Source organism: Oncorhynchus kisutch, linkage group LG29, assembly GCF_002021735.2.
Source record: "Oncorhynchus kisutch isolate 150728-3 linkage group LG29, Okis_V2, whole genome shotgun sequence".
Taxonomy (NCBI): domain Eukaryota; kingdom Metazoa; phylum Chordata; class Actinopteri; order Salmoniformes; family Salmonidae; genus Oncorhynchus; species Oncorhynchus kisutch.
The window spans coordinates 27,345,357-27,361,603 of NC_034202.2; the positions used below are offsets into that span (position 1 = coordinate 27,345,357).

Here is a 16,247-nt window from a genome sequence, read left to right on the forward strand (position 1 = left end):
AGCAGTGCCTATTTTCACATTACTTTACTTCTGTATTTGGTTATACATACGAGTATTCAGACACGTTCCCTTTTACCACATTTTGTTATGTTACAGCCTTATTCTAAAATTGATTAAATATGTTTTCCCCTCATTACACACACTCATTATACACAATACCCCATAATGACAAAGCAAAAAAATAGTAATAATAAATTGTTGAAATTCAAAACAGATTTATATTATTTACATAAGTATTTAGTCCTTTTGCTATGAGACTTGAAATTGAGGTCAGGTGCATCCTGTTTCCATTGATCATCCTTGAGATGTTTCTACAACTTGGTTGTAGAAGTCCACCTGTGGTAAATTCAACTGATTTGACATGATTTGGAAAGGCACACACCTGTCTTTATAAGGTCATACAGTTGACAGTGCATGTCAGAGCAAAAACCAAGGCATGAAGTCGAAGAAATTGTCCGTAGAGCTCCGAGACAGGATTGTGTCGAGGCACAGATCTAGGGAAAGGTACCAACAAATGTATGCAGCATTGAAGGACCCCAATAACACAGTGGCCTCCATCATAATTAAATGGAAGAAGTTTGGAACCACCAAGACTCTTCCTAGATCTGGCAGCCTGCCCAAACTGAGCAATTGGGGGAGAAGGGCCTTGGTCAGGCAAGTGACCAAGAACCCGATGGTCACTCTGACAGAGCTCCAGAGTTAATTTGTGGAGATAGGAGAAACCTCCAGAAAGACCATCTCTGCAGCACTCCACCAATCAGGCCTTTATGGTAGAGTGGCCAGACGAAAGCCATTCCTCAGTAAAAGGCACATGACAGCCCGCTTGGAGTTTGCCAAAAGGCACCTAATTGACTTTCAGACCATGAAAAACAAGATTCTCTGGTCTGATGAAACCAAGATTGAACTCTTTGCCCTGAATGCGTGACGTCTGGAGGAAACCTGGCACCCTCCCTACGGTGAAGCATGGTGGTGGCAGCATCATGCTGTGGGGAAGTGTTTCAACGGCAGGAACTGGGACACTAGTCAGGATCAAGGGAAAGATGAACGGAGCAAAGTACAGAGAGATCCTTGCTGAAAACCTGCTCCAGAGTGCTCAGGACCTCAAACTGGGGAGAAGGTTCACCTTCCAACAGGACAACGACCCTAAGCACACAGCCAAGACAACACAGGAGTGGCTTTGGGACAAGTCTCTGAATGCCCTTGAGTGGCCCAGCCAGAGCCCGGACTTAAACCCAATCAAACATCTCTGGAAGACGAGGCTGTAATTGCTGCCAAAGGTGCTTCAACAAAGTACTGAGTAAAAGGTCTGAATTCTTATGTAAATGTGATACTTGCAGAAATGTTAAAAAAACAAAATGTTTTGCTTTGTCATTATGGGGTATTGTGTGTAGATTTATGAAGAATAAGGCTGCAATGTAACAAAATGTGGAAAACTCAAGGGGTCTGAATAGTTTCTGCAGAACTGTTACAGGGAATGTCATCTCACCAGAATCAAAGGTTCAGTCCACACTTTACTGTCCAACTTCAGGCTTCTCACTTTGGAGACATGGATGCCCAAAGAGCGATGCTGACCTTAGAGAAACAATAGGGACATAGGTCATATAGAGCAGTGTGTACACATCCTGAGTATCACCACAGTCCCAGCTCACCTGCACAGGCCTCACAGACGACCACCAGCAGGTTAACTGAGGCCCACTCGGGGTTGGCACTGCCACAGTCGGCACACACTTTGTTCCATGGGCTGGCCCAGAGTCGGTGGGCCACCTCACTGCATGACAGGGCACTGACAATGACCTGGTTCAGACTCCCCAGCCACACCGCCAGCTCCCTCGATGAGTCTGTGGAGAAACTAGAAATACAAAGACTGTGTTTCTCAGTAGTAAAGCAAGGCGCTCAAATACACGGGCCAGATACTGGGATAATCTGATAGAAGAGCAATTGTGTAATAACACAAGTTAGGAAGGGATCCTAACAAAAAACAGATGAACTACACTGTCCTCTGCTGGTTGAGAGCAGCACTGTGGGCTGGGGCTGATCAGACAGAGACAGTGAGAGAGAAAGAGACGGACACTCACTTGAAGGTTTTGTACGGTGTGATGAGGCTGAAGTTATGACGGCCAGTCTGCTTCACTGACGCCACGTTCATGGACACATAGGTCAGCCCAACCCCCAACTGGAAGTCCTGCACGGCACAAATAACATGAACTGAATGACACAAAATACACTCAAGATGTCCTCCCGAACTGTCATAACAATCATATAGTGATGGAGCTCAGCAGAGCCCTGTTCCCTTCCTCACCTCTTTGTTGTTGTAGATCCATAGGTTGTGTCCACAGATGGCCGCGTACACTCTGTTGCTGCGAGGGTCCTTCATGGTCAGGGCTCCATGCTGCTCCGGAGGGGCTGGGGGGTCCCATCCACGAGAGGCCAGGAGGGACGTCACCCAGCCCTCCTGCACCGCTGGGACCGGGGAGAGGGGTGGAGAGATGCTCAGGCACAGGGCAAAGCACAAAAACAGTAGGAACCAGAAAGAGGAGTTCAAATCCATCAGCAGCTCACCTTTGTTGTGCGCCATGAACTCAAAGTGTTTCTTGCAGAAGTAAAGGGAGAAGCGTCCTTTGTCCTGCTTGCAGACGTTGGTGATGCTTGACACATGGAACACTAGGTCTGTGAACTTGTCCTGCGGCCCAGAAAAAGAGGGGATAGTGTAAGATACTGGCATAGCCTGGGAGAGACAATAATGATACAACAACGTTATGCCTTAGTTCTAGTCAAAAGAAAGACTCCATTGGACCATGGTGGTGCTAGTGGTTCACTCACTGTGCGTTTCTTCCAAAATGATACCAACGGTCCATCCAGCGTGGCCCACAGAACATTGTGCCTTCAGGAACCAAAAGTATCTCAATTTTCAAATACATAGAAATTAGGCAATGACATTTGGAAAATAATCTGAAATGTCATATCAGAGAATGTGATTTCAGTAAGATGTTGTTGAATAGCAACAGTACATATATCCCACAGTGGCCCACATTACCTGCGGCCCTTCCATACATCTAGCCAGCTGGATCGGGACACCACATTCTCCCTACGAGAGGACTCTGCTGCCTGGGTAGCACCACCGCTCGCTGCTGCCTGTTTTCTCCTGCTGACACGGATGGTGGCCGCACTGTGGACAAAGAGAGAAGTTATCTCAAAGAAACATGACAAATATTTAATTAACTGGCAGCTATCTTGAACAAATATGCTATACAATTAATACAGACCCACTGCTTGTACAGTAGCTCATGGGTAAATTACAAGACACCTATTGCATAACATGTCTTGCACAGAGCACTGCTACACAGGTGAAAACATTCTTAGTGGGGAGGAAGCAGGAAGTATAGGCATGTGTAATACAGTGATCTGAATAGGTAAACAAAGGGGCTTGTAGAGTTCACAGGTGATTAGACAAACAAGTATATCAACCTCAAAATCAAATAGCTACTGTTTCATGTTTGATCCGGCAACACATTTTTACATTTACATTACAGTCATTTAGCAGACGCTCTTATCCAGAGAGACTTACAGTAAGTGAGAGCATACATTTACATACTGGTCCCACTGTGGGAATCAAACACACAACCCTGGCGTTGCAAGTGAGCCACACCCGAAATGACCACCTGGTTTTAAATTCTATCACACCCTTAAAACCATGTAATAATATTGAAAACCCATTGAAATTGTATCAATATTGGTAAGTGGCTATGTTAAAATCTCAGTTGATTAGGTATCATTTTACTCTAATTGAACTCCCCATGAAGGCCATCTGTTAACTTCCTGTCTGTCTGCTGTGACGGGGTGCTGTGACGTACCGTGGGATCTTCTGTTTGAGAGGTCTGGTCTGCATAGACTCTTTTTCCACAGGAGGTTTCCCGCTGGGGACAACACCAATACAAACATGCCCTGACGCCACACTGGAAGAGGCATAGAAGAATGACAAAGCCATTCAACATTTCTACCACCAATTTGTTTCGTGTGACCTATAGCTTGTTACATGTAGTTACACACATTGATATACATTTTCTTCCCTGCCTTTAGCCATGGCCTATACTGTTTTGTGGCCTATGCTTTTGCACCTCTTATTTCATACTCACTTGTTCATGTGGGATGGGTTCTTTATTTCTTCAGTAACGGCATCGTCATCATTGGACGATTCAGATCCAGGGCATTTTTCCCAGTCAGCTACGTCAGTGACGTAGGGGTCAGTATCCGCAGCCGGACTGACGTAGGGGTCAGTATCCGCAGCCGGACTGACGTAGGGGTCAGTATCCGCAGCCGGACTGACGTAGGGGTCAGTATCCGCAGCCGGACTGACGTAGGGGTCAGTATCCGCAGCCGGACTGACGTAGGGGTCAGTATCCGCAGCTGGACTGACGTAGGGGTCAGTATCCGCAGCCGGACTGACGTAGGGGTCAGTATCCGCAGCTGGACTGACGTAGGGATCAGTATCCGCAGCCGGACTGACGTAGGGGTCAGTATCCGCAGCCGGACTGACGTAGGGGTCAGTATCCACAGCCGGACTAACGTAGCGGTCAGGATCCGCAGCCGGACTGACGTAGGGGTCAGTATCCACAGCCGGACTGAAGTAGGGGTCAGTATCCTTAGCCAGACTGACGTAGGGGTCAGTATCCGCAGCCGGACTGTGTGGAGAGAAGGACAACCAGACAGATGGACAGAGTCCATTACTGTCCAGTACTGGAGTCACTCCAGAATCAGATCTGAAGAGAAGGAAGTTACACTGGCTTGGATTCTGTTCCGCTGGGCTGGTAATGGCAGGCTTATTTAGGATAATGGCAGGGTTGTCTTCCTTTTCTGCCAGCAAATCATTTGCGGGTGGAATACCTGTGAACCCAAGATAAAATGGTGAACAGTAAAATATGCTGTGTTTGGTGACAAATGAAAGCAGGAAGTATTTCAGAAGTCTGTCACTGAATCACAAGCGTTTGTGTTTAGGAGTAAAAAACATTTTTTCTTGTGTTGCTATTGTGACAGTACACTGCAGCTATGTTTGGCTGTAGGGGTGCTTTACTGGAATTTAGGACTAAAGCTCAGTATCACATAGAATGCACTTCCTTGACCTCATTGACCTTGAGTAACTCTTTAATGAATGGCACGGAACAAATCTTGTTTAGCATGATAAAATATTGTTAATTGGTGAGATGTTGAAAGGTAAGCTGTTTCACTGGCACACTGTGTCTGAGCCAATCAAATATGGCCTGTCATTACACAAGTACAGTCATAGTTCTAACAAAACTCATCTGATCCTTATCTTTATTATTATAAAATATGTAACTTATCATGATGAGCACAAGGGCCTACCTCTGCTATGAATTCCTGTGTCAGGTGTATCGTGTATCAAATCCCTTGAAGACAATTGTAAAAACAAAGAATTAGAAAACAATCCCCAAGAACGTATATCAGGTGTTTGGTAAAACAAGTGGACATCACGAGGATCACTCACCGATCACAAGAGAGTTGGATCTGTGGGCTCCCTCCAGCCCGCTTGTAGCGAGTCCTTGGTTTAGGTACTGGCACAGGCATGTCTGGACCGAGGGGGGCAGACATCTATTTCACAGTAGGATATTTTACTGTAGGTCACAAACACATGTCTGAAATTACTTTTTTCCCCCCAGACATGTAGATTTGATAGTTACTCAACTAAAAGTAAAAGTCAGACAGTAAAATACTACTTGAGTTAAAGTATATGGTTTTAAATATACTTAAGTATCAAAAGTAAAAAATCATTTAAAATTACATATTAAGCAAAGAAGACGGCACCATTTGCCTTGTTCTAAAAATGTCTGATGTCCGGATAGCCAGAGGCACACTCCAACACTGTCACGTTCTGACCTTTATTTCATTTGTTTTGTATTTATTTAGTATGGTCAGGGCGTGAGTTGGGTGGGCAGTCTATGTTTGTTTTTCTAGGTTTTGGGTATTTCTATGTTTCGGCCTAGTATGGTTCTCAATCAGAGGCAGGTGTCATTAGTTGTCTCTGATTGAGAATCATACTTAGGTAGCCTGGGTTTCACTGTGTGTTTGTGGGTGATTGTTCCTGCTCTGTGTTTTGCACCAGATAGGACTGTTTTAGGTTCTCACGTTTGTTGTTTTTGTTAGTTATCTCATGTGTAGTGTCTTTATAAATTAAAGAACATGAACAACCACGCTGCATTTTGGTCCGCCTCTACTTCACCTAAAGAAAACCGTTACAAACACTCAGATATTATTTATAAAAGATGCATTGTGTTCAGTGAGTTCGCCAGATCAGAGGCCGTATGAATGACCACGTGTTCTCTTGATAAGTGAGTGACTTTGAAAATGTTCCTGTCCTGCTAAGCATTCAAAATATAATGACTACTTTGGGTGTCAGGGAAAATGTATGGAGTAAAAAGTGCAATATTTGATTTAGAAACATAGTGAATTAAAAGTAAAAGTTGTCAAACATATAAAGAGTGAAGTACAGATACTCCAAGAAACGACTTAAGTAGAACTTATTTTTACTTAAGTACTTTACACCACTGATACCCCATGACAAAGCAAAAAACAGGTTTAGAAAATTTTGCAAATGTATTAAAATAAAAAACGGAAATACCTTATTTACATAAGTATTCAGACTCTTTGCTATGGGACTCCAAATTAAGCTCAGGAACATCGTGTTTCCATTGATCATCCTTGAGATGTTTCTACAACTTGATTGGAGTCCACCTGTGGTAAATTCAATTGATTGGACATGATTTGGGAAGGCACACACCTGTCTATAAGGTCCCACATTTGACACTGCATGTCAGAGCAAAAACCAAGCCATGAGGTCGAAGGAATTATCCGTAGAGCTCCGAGACAGGAGTGTGTCGAGGCACAGATCTGGGGAAGGGTACTAAAAATGTTCTGCAGCATTGAAGGTCCCCAGTGGCCTTCATCATTATTAAATAGAATAAGTTTGGAACCACCAAGACTCTTCCTAGAACTGGCCACCCGGCCGAACTGAGCAATCGGGGGAGAAGGGCCTTGGTCAGGGAGGCGACCAAGAACCCGATGGTCACTCTGACAGAGCTCCAGAGTTCGTCTGTGGGGATTGGAGAACCTTCCAGAAGTATAACCATGTATGCAGCACTCCACCAATTAGGCCTTTATGGTAGAGTGGCCAGACGGAAGCCACTCCTCAGTAAAAGGCACATGACAGCCCACTTACAGTTTGCCAAAAGACACCTAAAGACTCTCATACCATCAGAAACAAGATTATCTTGTCTGATGAAACTAAGATTGAAATCTTTGGCCATAATGCCAACGTCTGGAGGAAACCTGACACCTACCCTACGGTGAAGCAGAATCATGCTATGGGGATGTTTTTCAGTGGAAGGGACTGAGAGACGAGTCAGGATCGAGGGAAAGATGAACTGAGCAAAGTACAGAGAGATCCTTGATGAATACCTGCTCCAGAGTGCTCAGGACCTCAGACTGGGGCAAAGGTTCCCTTCCAACTGTACAACGACCCTTAGCACACAGCCAAAACAACGCAGGAGTGGCTTCGGGTCAAGTCTCTGAATGTCCTTGAGTGGCCCAACTAGTGCCAAGACTTGAACCCGATCGAACATCTTTGGAGAGACCGGAAAATAGCTGTGCAGCGACGCTCCCCATATAACCTGACAGAGCTTTAGAGGATCTGCAGAGAAGAATGGGAGAAACTCCCCAAATACAAGTGTGCCAAGCTTTAGTGTCATACCCAAGAACACTTGAGGCTGTAATCGCTGCTAAAGGTGCTTCAACAAAGTACTGAGTAAAGGGTCCGAATACTTATGTAAATATGATATCAGTTATTTTTTGTAATCCTGTTTTTGCTTTCTCATTAAGGAGTATTGTGTGCAGATTGACAAGGGATTTAAAAAAAAATCTATTTTAGAATAACTTAAAAAGTGAAAAAAGTAAAAGGGGTCTGAATACTTTCCGAATGCACTGTACATGACCCTCATTCGTTTATATACACTACATGACCCTCATTCGTTTATATACAATACATGACCCTCATTCGTTTATATACACTACATGACCCTCATTCGTTTATATACACTACATGACCCTCATTCGTTTATATACACTACATGACCCTCATTCGTTTATATACACTACATGACCAAAAGTATATGGGCACCTACTCGTCAAACATGTCATTCCAAAGTCATGGACATTAATATGGAGTTGATCCCCCTTTGCTGCTATAACAGCCTCCACTCTTCTGCTTTCCACTAAATGTTGGAACATTGCTACTCCAGCAGACACTTGGCATTGCGATTGGTGATCTTAGGCTTGTGTGCGGCTGCTCGGCCATGGAAACCCATTTCATGAAGCTCCTGAGGAACAGTTATTTTGTTGACATTGCTTTCAGAGGCTGTTTGGAACTCGGTAGTGAGTATTGAGGACAGATGATTTCACACACTTCAGCGGTCCCGCTCTGTGCGCTTGTGTGGCCTATCACTTATAGGCTGAGTTGTTGCTTTCTAGATGTTTCCACTGCTCAATAACAGCACTTACAGTTGACCAGGTCAGCTTTAGCAAGGCAGAAGTTTGATGAACTGACTTGTTGGAAAGGTGGCATCCTATGATTGTGCCACATTGAAAGACACAGAGCTCTTCAGTAAGGCCATTCTACTGCCAATGTTTGTCTATGGCGATTGCATGGCTGTGTGCTCGATTGTATACACCTTTCACCAACGGGTGTGGCTGAAATAGCCGAATCCACTCATTTGAAAGTGCATGCTTCCTAAATGTTACAGCAACTATTATCACGTCGTTATTACTTTTAATAATGTCTTAGATTGACGTTTAGGCCTACCGAGACAGATTCTGGAGGTCATTTTATTGTCTTTTTCTACTCAAAGCTTATAGGGAGGCTATAGTTGCTGTTTATTTTAACATTTCACATGGCCTACAAAAACTTTGCGTTCCAGTTTTGTAAATACATTAAAATATTGTTATGATTATTTGATGGGGGAAAACTGTGTGAATATGGGTTAATAGTTCGTGTTGGAAATGTTGCTCTCAACTACAGTCGTTTAAAGCTTATAAGCTCTGATCAGTTACGGGTACATTCATGCTGTTCTGTTCAAAGGTGACAAACACCGTAGGCTACCGCACTTGTTTCGAGCACGTGACATAACTAGGACTGACGGTGAAGGCTAGATTTCTGTGTAACTCAACCGTGTTTAGAAAATCCTATATTAAATGTTACATAAATGATTTGGTAGGCGTAATTAAAATCTTACCTTATCGTTACTCTTCTGTTCTTGTTCAAATGCGATGTTCCGTTCAAAAGAGATCTGGAAAGGTTACCCTCCTGATACTGACGAGGTTTGTGGTGGCTGTTTAGCTTTCTGTCGACGACGACAGTGTGTAGCCTATGCGGGTCAAATCTGTACAGCGCGGTCTCACCTGTATTACCTGTTCAGCGGCTGAGCTAGGTCAGCTGCTGGGCAGGGCTACTAAACGAGTATTAGCACATAGATAACATCAAAGTTCAATCATTGTAACTTATTCATGAGTCAATAAATATCTCAATTAACCATACTTATTTAGCATGTTCAGTGCGCACGCAAACAGACACACACGAACACATTAATTGAATATGGAATATTGTCCTTTGGGGACTACTGGCTTCTACCTTCTAAGAAGTGCACAAAACAAAATGTCAAGGAAACAACTGCTGAACCACACAGGCCTACTGTTTATTTTTGATTAAGCTACAATACCGCCCCTAGACAGCCAACACATTTCAAGTTCTAAATCTTGTTCAATAATGACCAATCAAAAATAGTTCCACAATGTTGCAAATGTCATAAAAACAATCACCATAAACTGCATGTTGAAGTCATAAAATGTCATGTAAAAGTGTCTAATTTATTATCTATCTACATTTTGAATAAAAAATGTAGGTAACAAAAAAAAAACACATACAGTGAATATACAAGTGAAGGTTTCCAAGTGTTTTGGTTACAATTGAGACAAACTGTAAAATGATATGAGATAGGCAGCAGTTGTCAACAGGATCACTGTTGATCATTTCAACCTTGTGCCAAAGAAACCATACATCAATCAGACAAACACAAATTGAACAATGATGGCTTAGCAAAGAAACACCAGTATCTCCTGCATACCACAATCAACTTTTCGGTTCTAATCTGTTTCCATTTTGGTTTCAATTAAATAATATTGTTCTCTAAACAGTTGTATGCATCTGTCTTTAATTTGCTACCCAGCGTATACAGTAACGCTAGCATTTGCCGACACAGTAAAATTATACCACCTCTTCTACATTATTCTGATCAGATTGTTTCTCACAGAGCATTGAGTCCCGTGATTTCCCCATCCCCCTCAACTGATCCCTTCTTCATCTCCCGAAGAGCCACTGCCTCCTTTTCAGCCCGTTCCTCTGCACCCAGATTCTTTTTAGCCCTGGAAAGCATTTTCATCATATTTCAAAACATGTCAGAGGTAAATGATATGCAGAGTCACAGCCTCACAACCTTACCATTTCTCCTCCACATCCTCGATGGTGTCAGGAAGAGGGATGTTGAGGGTTTCAGGGAGGAAGAAGGCGATGATGCCAGCCACCACAGCAGCACCTCCATAGATCATACTGGGCAGAGCGGGCAGCATCTCTTCCATGATCAGCACAGCAGGCGCTGCCATGGAGCCCACCCTGCTCATGGTGGAGGTAAATCCCATTCCTGTCTGTCTGTAGGGGGAGGAGGAGGAGAGAGGGGGAGGAGGTAGAGGAGGAGAGTGGGGGAGGAGGATGCGGAGAAGGAGGAGGAGAAGTAGGGAAATTGCAAATTAAACACAGAAATACATCATTTACCTAAGTTTTCACACTAATACATGTTAGAATCACATTTGGCAGCGATTACAGCTGTGAGTCTTTCTGGGTAAGTCTCTAAGAGCTTTGCATACCTGGATTGTGCAACGTTTGCCCATTTTTTTGTTATTTTTGAAATGATTTAAGCTCTGTCGAATTGGTTGTTGATGATTGCTAGACAACCATTTTCAGGTCTTGCCATAGATTTTCAAGTCTATTTAAGTCAAAATTGTAACTTGACCACTCAGGAACATTCACTGTCTTCATGGTAAGCAACTCCAGTGTAGATGTGGCCTTGTGTTTTAGGTTATTGTCCCGCTGAAAGGTGAATTCATCTCCTTGTGTCTAGTGGAAAGCAGACTGATCAATGTTTTCCTCTAGGATTTTGCCTGTACTTTGGTGTTGCAAACAGAATGATTGTTTTGGAATATTTGTTATTCTGTTCAGGCTTCCTTCTTTTCACTTTGTCAATTAGGTTAGTATTGTGGAGTAACTACAATGTTGTTGATCCATCCTCAGTCTTCTCCTATCACAGCCATTCAACTCTGTAACTGTTTTAAAGTCACCATTGGCCTCATGGTGAAATCCCTGAGCGATTTCCTTTCTCTCTGCAGAGTTAGGAAGGACGCCTGTATCTTTGTAGTGACTGGGTATATTAATACACCATCCAAAGTGTATTTAATAACTTCATCATGCTCAAAGGGATATTTCATGTCTGCCTTGAATATCCCTTAATGAAGTGGTACCTAATGAAGGTGTTGTCTAATGAAGTGGTACCTGATGACGTTGTTGTCTAATGAAGTGGTACCTGATGACGGTGTTGTCTAATGAAGTGGTACCTGATGACGGTGTTGTCTAATGAAGTGGTACCTGATGACGGTGTTGTCTAATGAAGTGTTACCTGATGACGGTGTTGTCTAATGAAGTGGTACCTGATGGCGGTGTTGTCTAATGAAGTGGTACCTGATGGCGGTGTTATCTAATGAAGTGGTACCTGATGGCGGTGTTGTCTAATGAAGTGGTACCTGATGGCGGTGTTGTCTAATGAAGTGGTACCTGATGATGGTGTTGTCTAATGAAGTGGTACCTGATGACGGTGTTGTCTAATGAAGTGGTACCTGATGGAGATGTTGTCTAATGAAGTGGTACCTGATGACGGTGTTGTCTAATGAAGTGGTACCTGATGACGGTGTTGTCTAATGAAGTGGTACCTGATGACGGTGTTGTCTAATGAAGTGGTACCTGATGACGGTGTTGTCTAATGAAGTGGTACCTGATGACGGTGTTGTCTAATGAAGTGGTACCTGATGACGGTGTTGTCTTATGAAGTGGTACCTGATGACGGTGGGGTAAAGCTCTCCAGTAAACAGATAAATACAGGTGAAGGATGCAGAGGTGAAGGCCTTCCCCAGACAAGCCAGAGTAGTCCTAATAGACTGCATGTCTGTGTTGGGATCAAAGGGGTTGTCATTGCCAATCCTTGTCAATAACTGTTCTCAATTAGATTATCAAAGACAAGACCAATGGCATTTAATTAGACGCGAGCACAGTAGCCAACACAAAATTGTGTGACCATCTAACCTGTGGGGACGAAGATGTTGGTGAATATCATCAAGGCAGACATGAGGAGACATGTTCCCTGAGTGATCCTCCGACCCAGAAAGGTAAGACTCCCCAGAGCCACCAGCTTGGCGGGGAAGTCCACCAGCCCAAAGATGATCTGGATCAGGTAGATGTTCACCCCAAACTTCTGCAGGTCCATTGCTAGGCCGTAGTAGGCAAAACTGGTAGAGAACCTGTAGGGTGAGAGGTCAATCGGATCACTGGAAGGTTTTGTAGACAAGAATAGGCACAAAGGTAACTGGAATGACAAATGAACCTTACCAAACAATGAACCTTACCAAACAACCATAAGACAGAGAGATATTCTTCTCATCACTGTGGTGCGTATCAAGTCGTATGCTGTGTGGGTGGTCTTACTCGACTGGACCTCTTTGTGCATGTGACATTCCAGAACCTATAATTACACACATGCACATGCACAAACACGCACACACATGCACACACACATAGCCACACACACACACATAGCCACATGCACACATGCCCAAACAGACACAGACACACAAGCAGGTCATAATCCTTCTCTGATCTCCAAAATCACCTCACCCTTCCAGGAACCTCTCAATATGCCTGTATCCTTCGTTGTACCCCAGCCAGCTCTCTCACCTCCATGGTGATCTTCTCTACCATCTCAGGTTTGCGGTTGATCCTGGCCACACGGTGGATGTGTTTCAGGGCCTCGTCAGACCTGCGATTTAGCACTAGCCAGCGGGCAGACTCTGAGTACCACCTTAGGACCAGTTAGGAAAACACAAGAGACATTGTCTCTGGAAACCTTTCAAAGACTGCCATTCACCCATCAATCAAAAGGTAAGACATCCTGAATTGTTCATTCATGATATGGATAAGTACCTGTATAGTGGTGCAGTAAAATGGTACGCTCACCAGCTATAGAGGAAGAAGAGGAAGAAGGGAGCGCAGACAGCCATCTGCAGCTTGCGCCAGTCCCTGAGGCTGTGGGCGATGCCCGCCAGGACCATCTGGCCGAAGGTGAAGAAGAAGGACGAGAGGGTGCCCACTAGAGTGCGAGACATGGTGGGAATCCACTCCACCTCTGTGGACAGAAGTCTGTTATGACTCTGTTGTCTTGCGACAGGCAGTGGGTGGAAATGGGAATTCTCCAATGTAAAATCATCTGATTCATCTGAACTGGATTTCCCCAGGGTTTTCATTCCCGGACCCACCTCTTGCAAAAGGTAATCAATTTCCCCCTTGAAAGACTTAAAAGACAGTAACAATTTCCTTATGCTTAAAAGAGTAACAATGTCCTTATGCTGCAAGACCTGATAGTGTGCCAACTTTCACACATCACACAAAAAAAAGAGTAGAGCATCTAAGTAGCAGGTAGGCTAGCGGTTAAGAGCATTGGGACAGTAACCGAAAGGTCGCTGGTTTGAATGGTGAAAAATCTGCCAATGTGCCCTTGAGCAAGTCACTTAACCATAATTACTCCTGTAAGTCGCTCGGGATAAGAGCATCTGCTACATTACTCAAATGTAAGTCTCTAGATGTATGGGCTATAGGTGGGGTTGTAGGGAGACTCACTGAGAGAGACTGTGTTGAGGATCACCCCAGATACTGCCATGCCTGTCATGAAGCGGAAGATACAGTAGGTCATGAAGGAAGGTGAGAAGGCTGTACAGGTGCCCAGCGTGGCTAGCTGAAAATAGGACCAGATCAACAAGGCCTTTCGCCCAAATCTAGAGGGGAAAACAAATAGGGGAAACCACAGCAACACTTGCTCAAAAGTCACAAGAACATAATGCATTGTTGTTGGTGGTGGTAACTAAGCACCAAAAATACAAGCCCTACCAAATCATTGAGGAGGGAATGTTCCCTACTGTGAAGTAAATTACATGGACACACAGGTGTGCACAAATGCGCGCACACACACACAGGGAAAACGTTGCTTCTGTGAAATTACTAAAAGTTCTAAGTGTGTAAAAATAAATAAGATAAAAGTCTGATATGTGGCGAATGTTAATCTTGTACTTTCAACCAGCTGGGCTCTATTCTGTCCAAGCACAAAGAAGATCAGGGTTCAAGCCAACATTTGTTTTTTCTGTTAAAGAGTCAATGATGTCCTAGCAATGGATACAGTAGGCTACATCTTAATTAGTAATGTCAGACATCTATTTACAGTACTGATTTAGCTCTAGGTTACCTATTCATAAAGTATACCTGTATCCATTCGTATCACATTGACCACAATCCTTCATCGGGTAAATACAGTTCCTCTGTACAACCTCTACAACAATAACGTGATGTTCTATAGGGCAATATGATGATTGTATTGTTGAATTCCTTTGCCGTGATGAAAATGTTGAACACAATGACGCTATAAGGTATTCCGTGTCTGTGACAGGACTCCGCTCACCTGTCTGACAGCCCTCCAAATATGACAGCCCCTGCCAGGACCCCACCCATATAAATAGTCTGGCTCATCTGTTTCATAGGACGGAGGGTACAGACCAAGTCCCACTGGAAAACAAGATCACAAACCTTTTCTTATAGGCAGGATTGTAATATCACATTCTTTGCCTTGGCATTCAGCATCGTCATAAGGGCCACTGTTAGTGAATTATTAGACCTATTGAATGATACTAATAATAATATACACGTTTATTCATAAATCATGCATCATGATGTGTGTCGCGGGAGAAGCACATGTACTTCTATTATTTTATATTATTACACCTACTAATTTATAACCCAGTACTTAAAACATCAAATCAAATCAAATCAAATCAAATTTATTTATATAGCCCTTCGTACATCAGCTGATATCTCAAAGTGCTGTACAGAAACCCAGCCTAAAACCCCAAACAGCAAGCAATGCAGGTGGAGAAGCACATGGACAGCTCCACTTACCTCTGAGACAACAGTGGACAGAAATTCTGATTTGTCATAGGTCCAGCCATCCAGACATATCTCTGTCTCAAGCTCTGAAAAGTTAGCCTGATGTCCAATGACGCTTACGTTGCTTTCAAGAAGATGCCACTGCGGCTCGACATACCTCGTACACTTGGACAATTTGGTCCCGCTGGCATCCATCGGGATAAAGGCGCGAAGGAGCTCTCTGTCATCCACTTCTGATTGAGAGATGTTTTGACTACTGGCAATAGAAGTCCTATTGGGTATGGTACAGTGATGTCCAGGCATACCAGCTGTGAAATTATTCAACAGATTCTGGCTTGCCATCAGTAGACCAGGGATAGATAACAAGGTAACATGGATCCATTGGAAACGTCCGAACCCGCCAACGTCATTCAAGAGGTCCGCAAAACCCATATCGGTGAGTCTGAGAGGAACAGTAGGCAAGTGTTAGTAGTCTTTAAACTGCAGCAAAGTCTAAGAACAAGGCTTGCAAAAGTTTCAAAAAAACAAAAAAAAGTTTTTCGAACAGTTATTGGGAAATTATTGAGTGCCGTTACTCCAAAGGGCCAAGTGATTCTGAAGTGGTGGCCACCGGCTCCAAATCCGCTGCTCAGCGCAGTAGTTAATTTTATACCTCTGAAGTTTCACCTGCTACTCCTGCACACGTTTTACAACACTACGGGAGCATCACAATTCTTAACTGAGGTGTTAATGGTTGTTAGACAGCAGATTGAGGTCAGTTGTATTCCTTGAGGGAACGTGACTGCATGAGATTCTGTGAATTTGAATGTGTCCCAAAAAGCCTATAGGTCTATAGAAACAGTGTGACATAGACGTGAATAATAACGGTGATGTTGAATAA

At 43.6% G+C, this 16,247-nt stretch overlaps 2 protein-coding genes across 3 annotated transcripts in view; both read right to left on the minus strand.

The window, feature by feature from the left end:
- Window positions 1-9,660, minus strand: part of LOC109874203 (arf-GAP with Rho-GAP domain, ANK repeat and PH domain-containing protein 1) — a 22,498-nt gene extending 12,838 nt beyond the window's left edge. Inside the window, exons 1-12 of one of the 2 annotated variants that reach the window (XM_031808757.1) lie at window positions 9,297-9,660; window positions 5,501-5,627; window positions 5,359-5,402; window positions 4,134-4,881; window positions 3,852-3,953; window positions 3,035-3,166; window positions 2,821-2,881; window positions 2,560-2,680; window positions 2,300-2,460; window positions 2,076-2,182; window positions 1,650-1,849; window positions 1,487-1,572 (exon numbers count right to left, since the gene is read on the minus strand). In XM_031808757.1, coding sequence (XP_031664617.1) covers window positions 1,487-1,572; window positions 1,650-1,849; window positions 2,076-2,182; window positions 2,300-2,460; window positions 2,560-2,680; window positions 2,821-2,881; window positions 3,035-3,166; window positions 3,852-3,953; window positions 4,134-4,881; window positions 5,359-5,402; window positions 5,501-5,604 — 1,866 coding nt within the window. In that variant the 5' untranslated portion in view covers window positions 5,605-5,627; window positions 9,297-9,660. The remainder of the gene's footprint in view (window positions 1-1,486; window positions 1,573-1,649; window positions 1,850-2,075; window positions 2,183-2,299; window positions 2,461-2,559; window positions 2,681-2,820; window positions 2,882-3,034; window positions 3,167-3,851; window positions 3,954-4,133; window positions 4,882-5,358; window positions 5,403-5,500; window positions 5,628-9,296) is intronic. The other variant, XM_020466019.2, reaches the window with a different exon arrangement.
- Window positions 9,661-9,727: 67 nt separating this feature from the next.
- Window positions 9,728-16,026, minus strand: oatx (organic anion transporter X). Its single transcript, XM_020466013.2, has 10 exons — window positions 15,380-16,026; window positions 14,886-14,989; window positions 14,054-14,208; window positions 13,394-13,562; window positions 13,115-13,238; window positions 12,787-12,902; window positions 12,467-12,681; window positions 12,221-12,329; window positions 10,559-10,765; window positions 9,728-10,482 (listed from the first exon to the last, which is right to left on the minus strand). Exons 1-10 carry the CDS (start codon window positions 15,797-15,799, stop codon window positions 10,365-10,367), a joined length of 1,737 nt encoding a protein of 578 aa, XP_020321602.1. The 5' UTR covers window positions 15,800-16,026; the 3' UTR covers window positions 9,728-10,364.
- Window positions 16,027-16,247: the final 221 nt, after the last annotated feature.

Bases quoted from the DNA above. Each gene is read 5' to 3' on its own strand.
- oatx (XM_020466013.2), bottom strand. From the start codon at position 15,799: ATGGGTTTTGCGGACCTCTTGAATGACGTTGGCGGGTTCGGACGTTTC. The intron at 13,239-13,393 runs GTGAGCGTACCA...ACTGGTCCTAAG, and splicing joins CTCTTCTTCCTCTATAGCTG to GTGGTACTCAGAGTCTGCCC. The intron at 12,330-12,466 runs GTTAGATGGTCA...ATCCCAACACAG, and splicing joins CAACATCTTCGTCCCCACAG to ACATGCAGTCTATTAGGACT.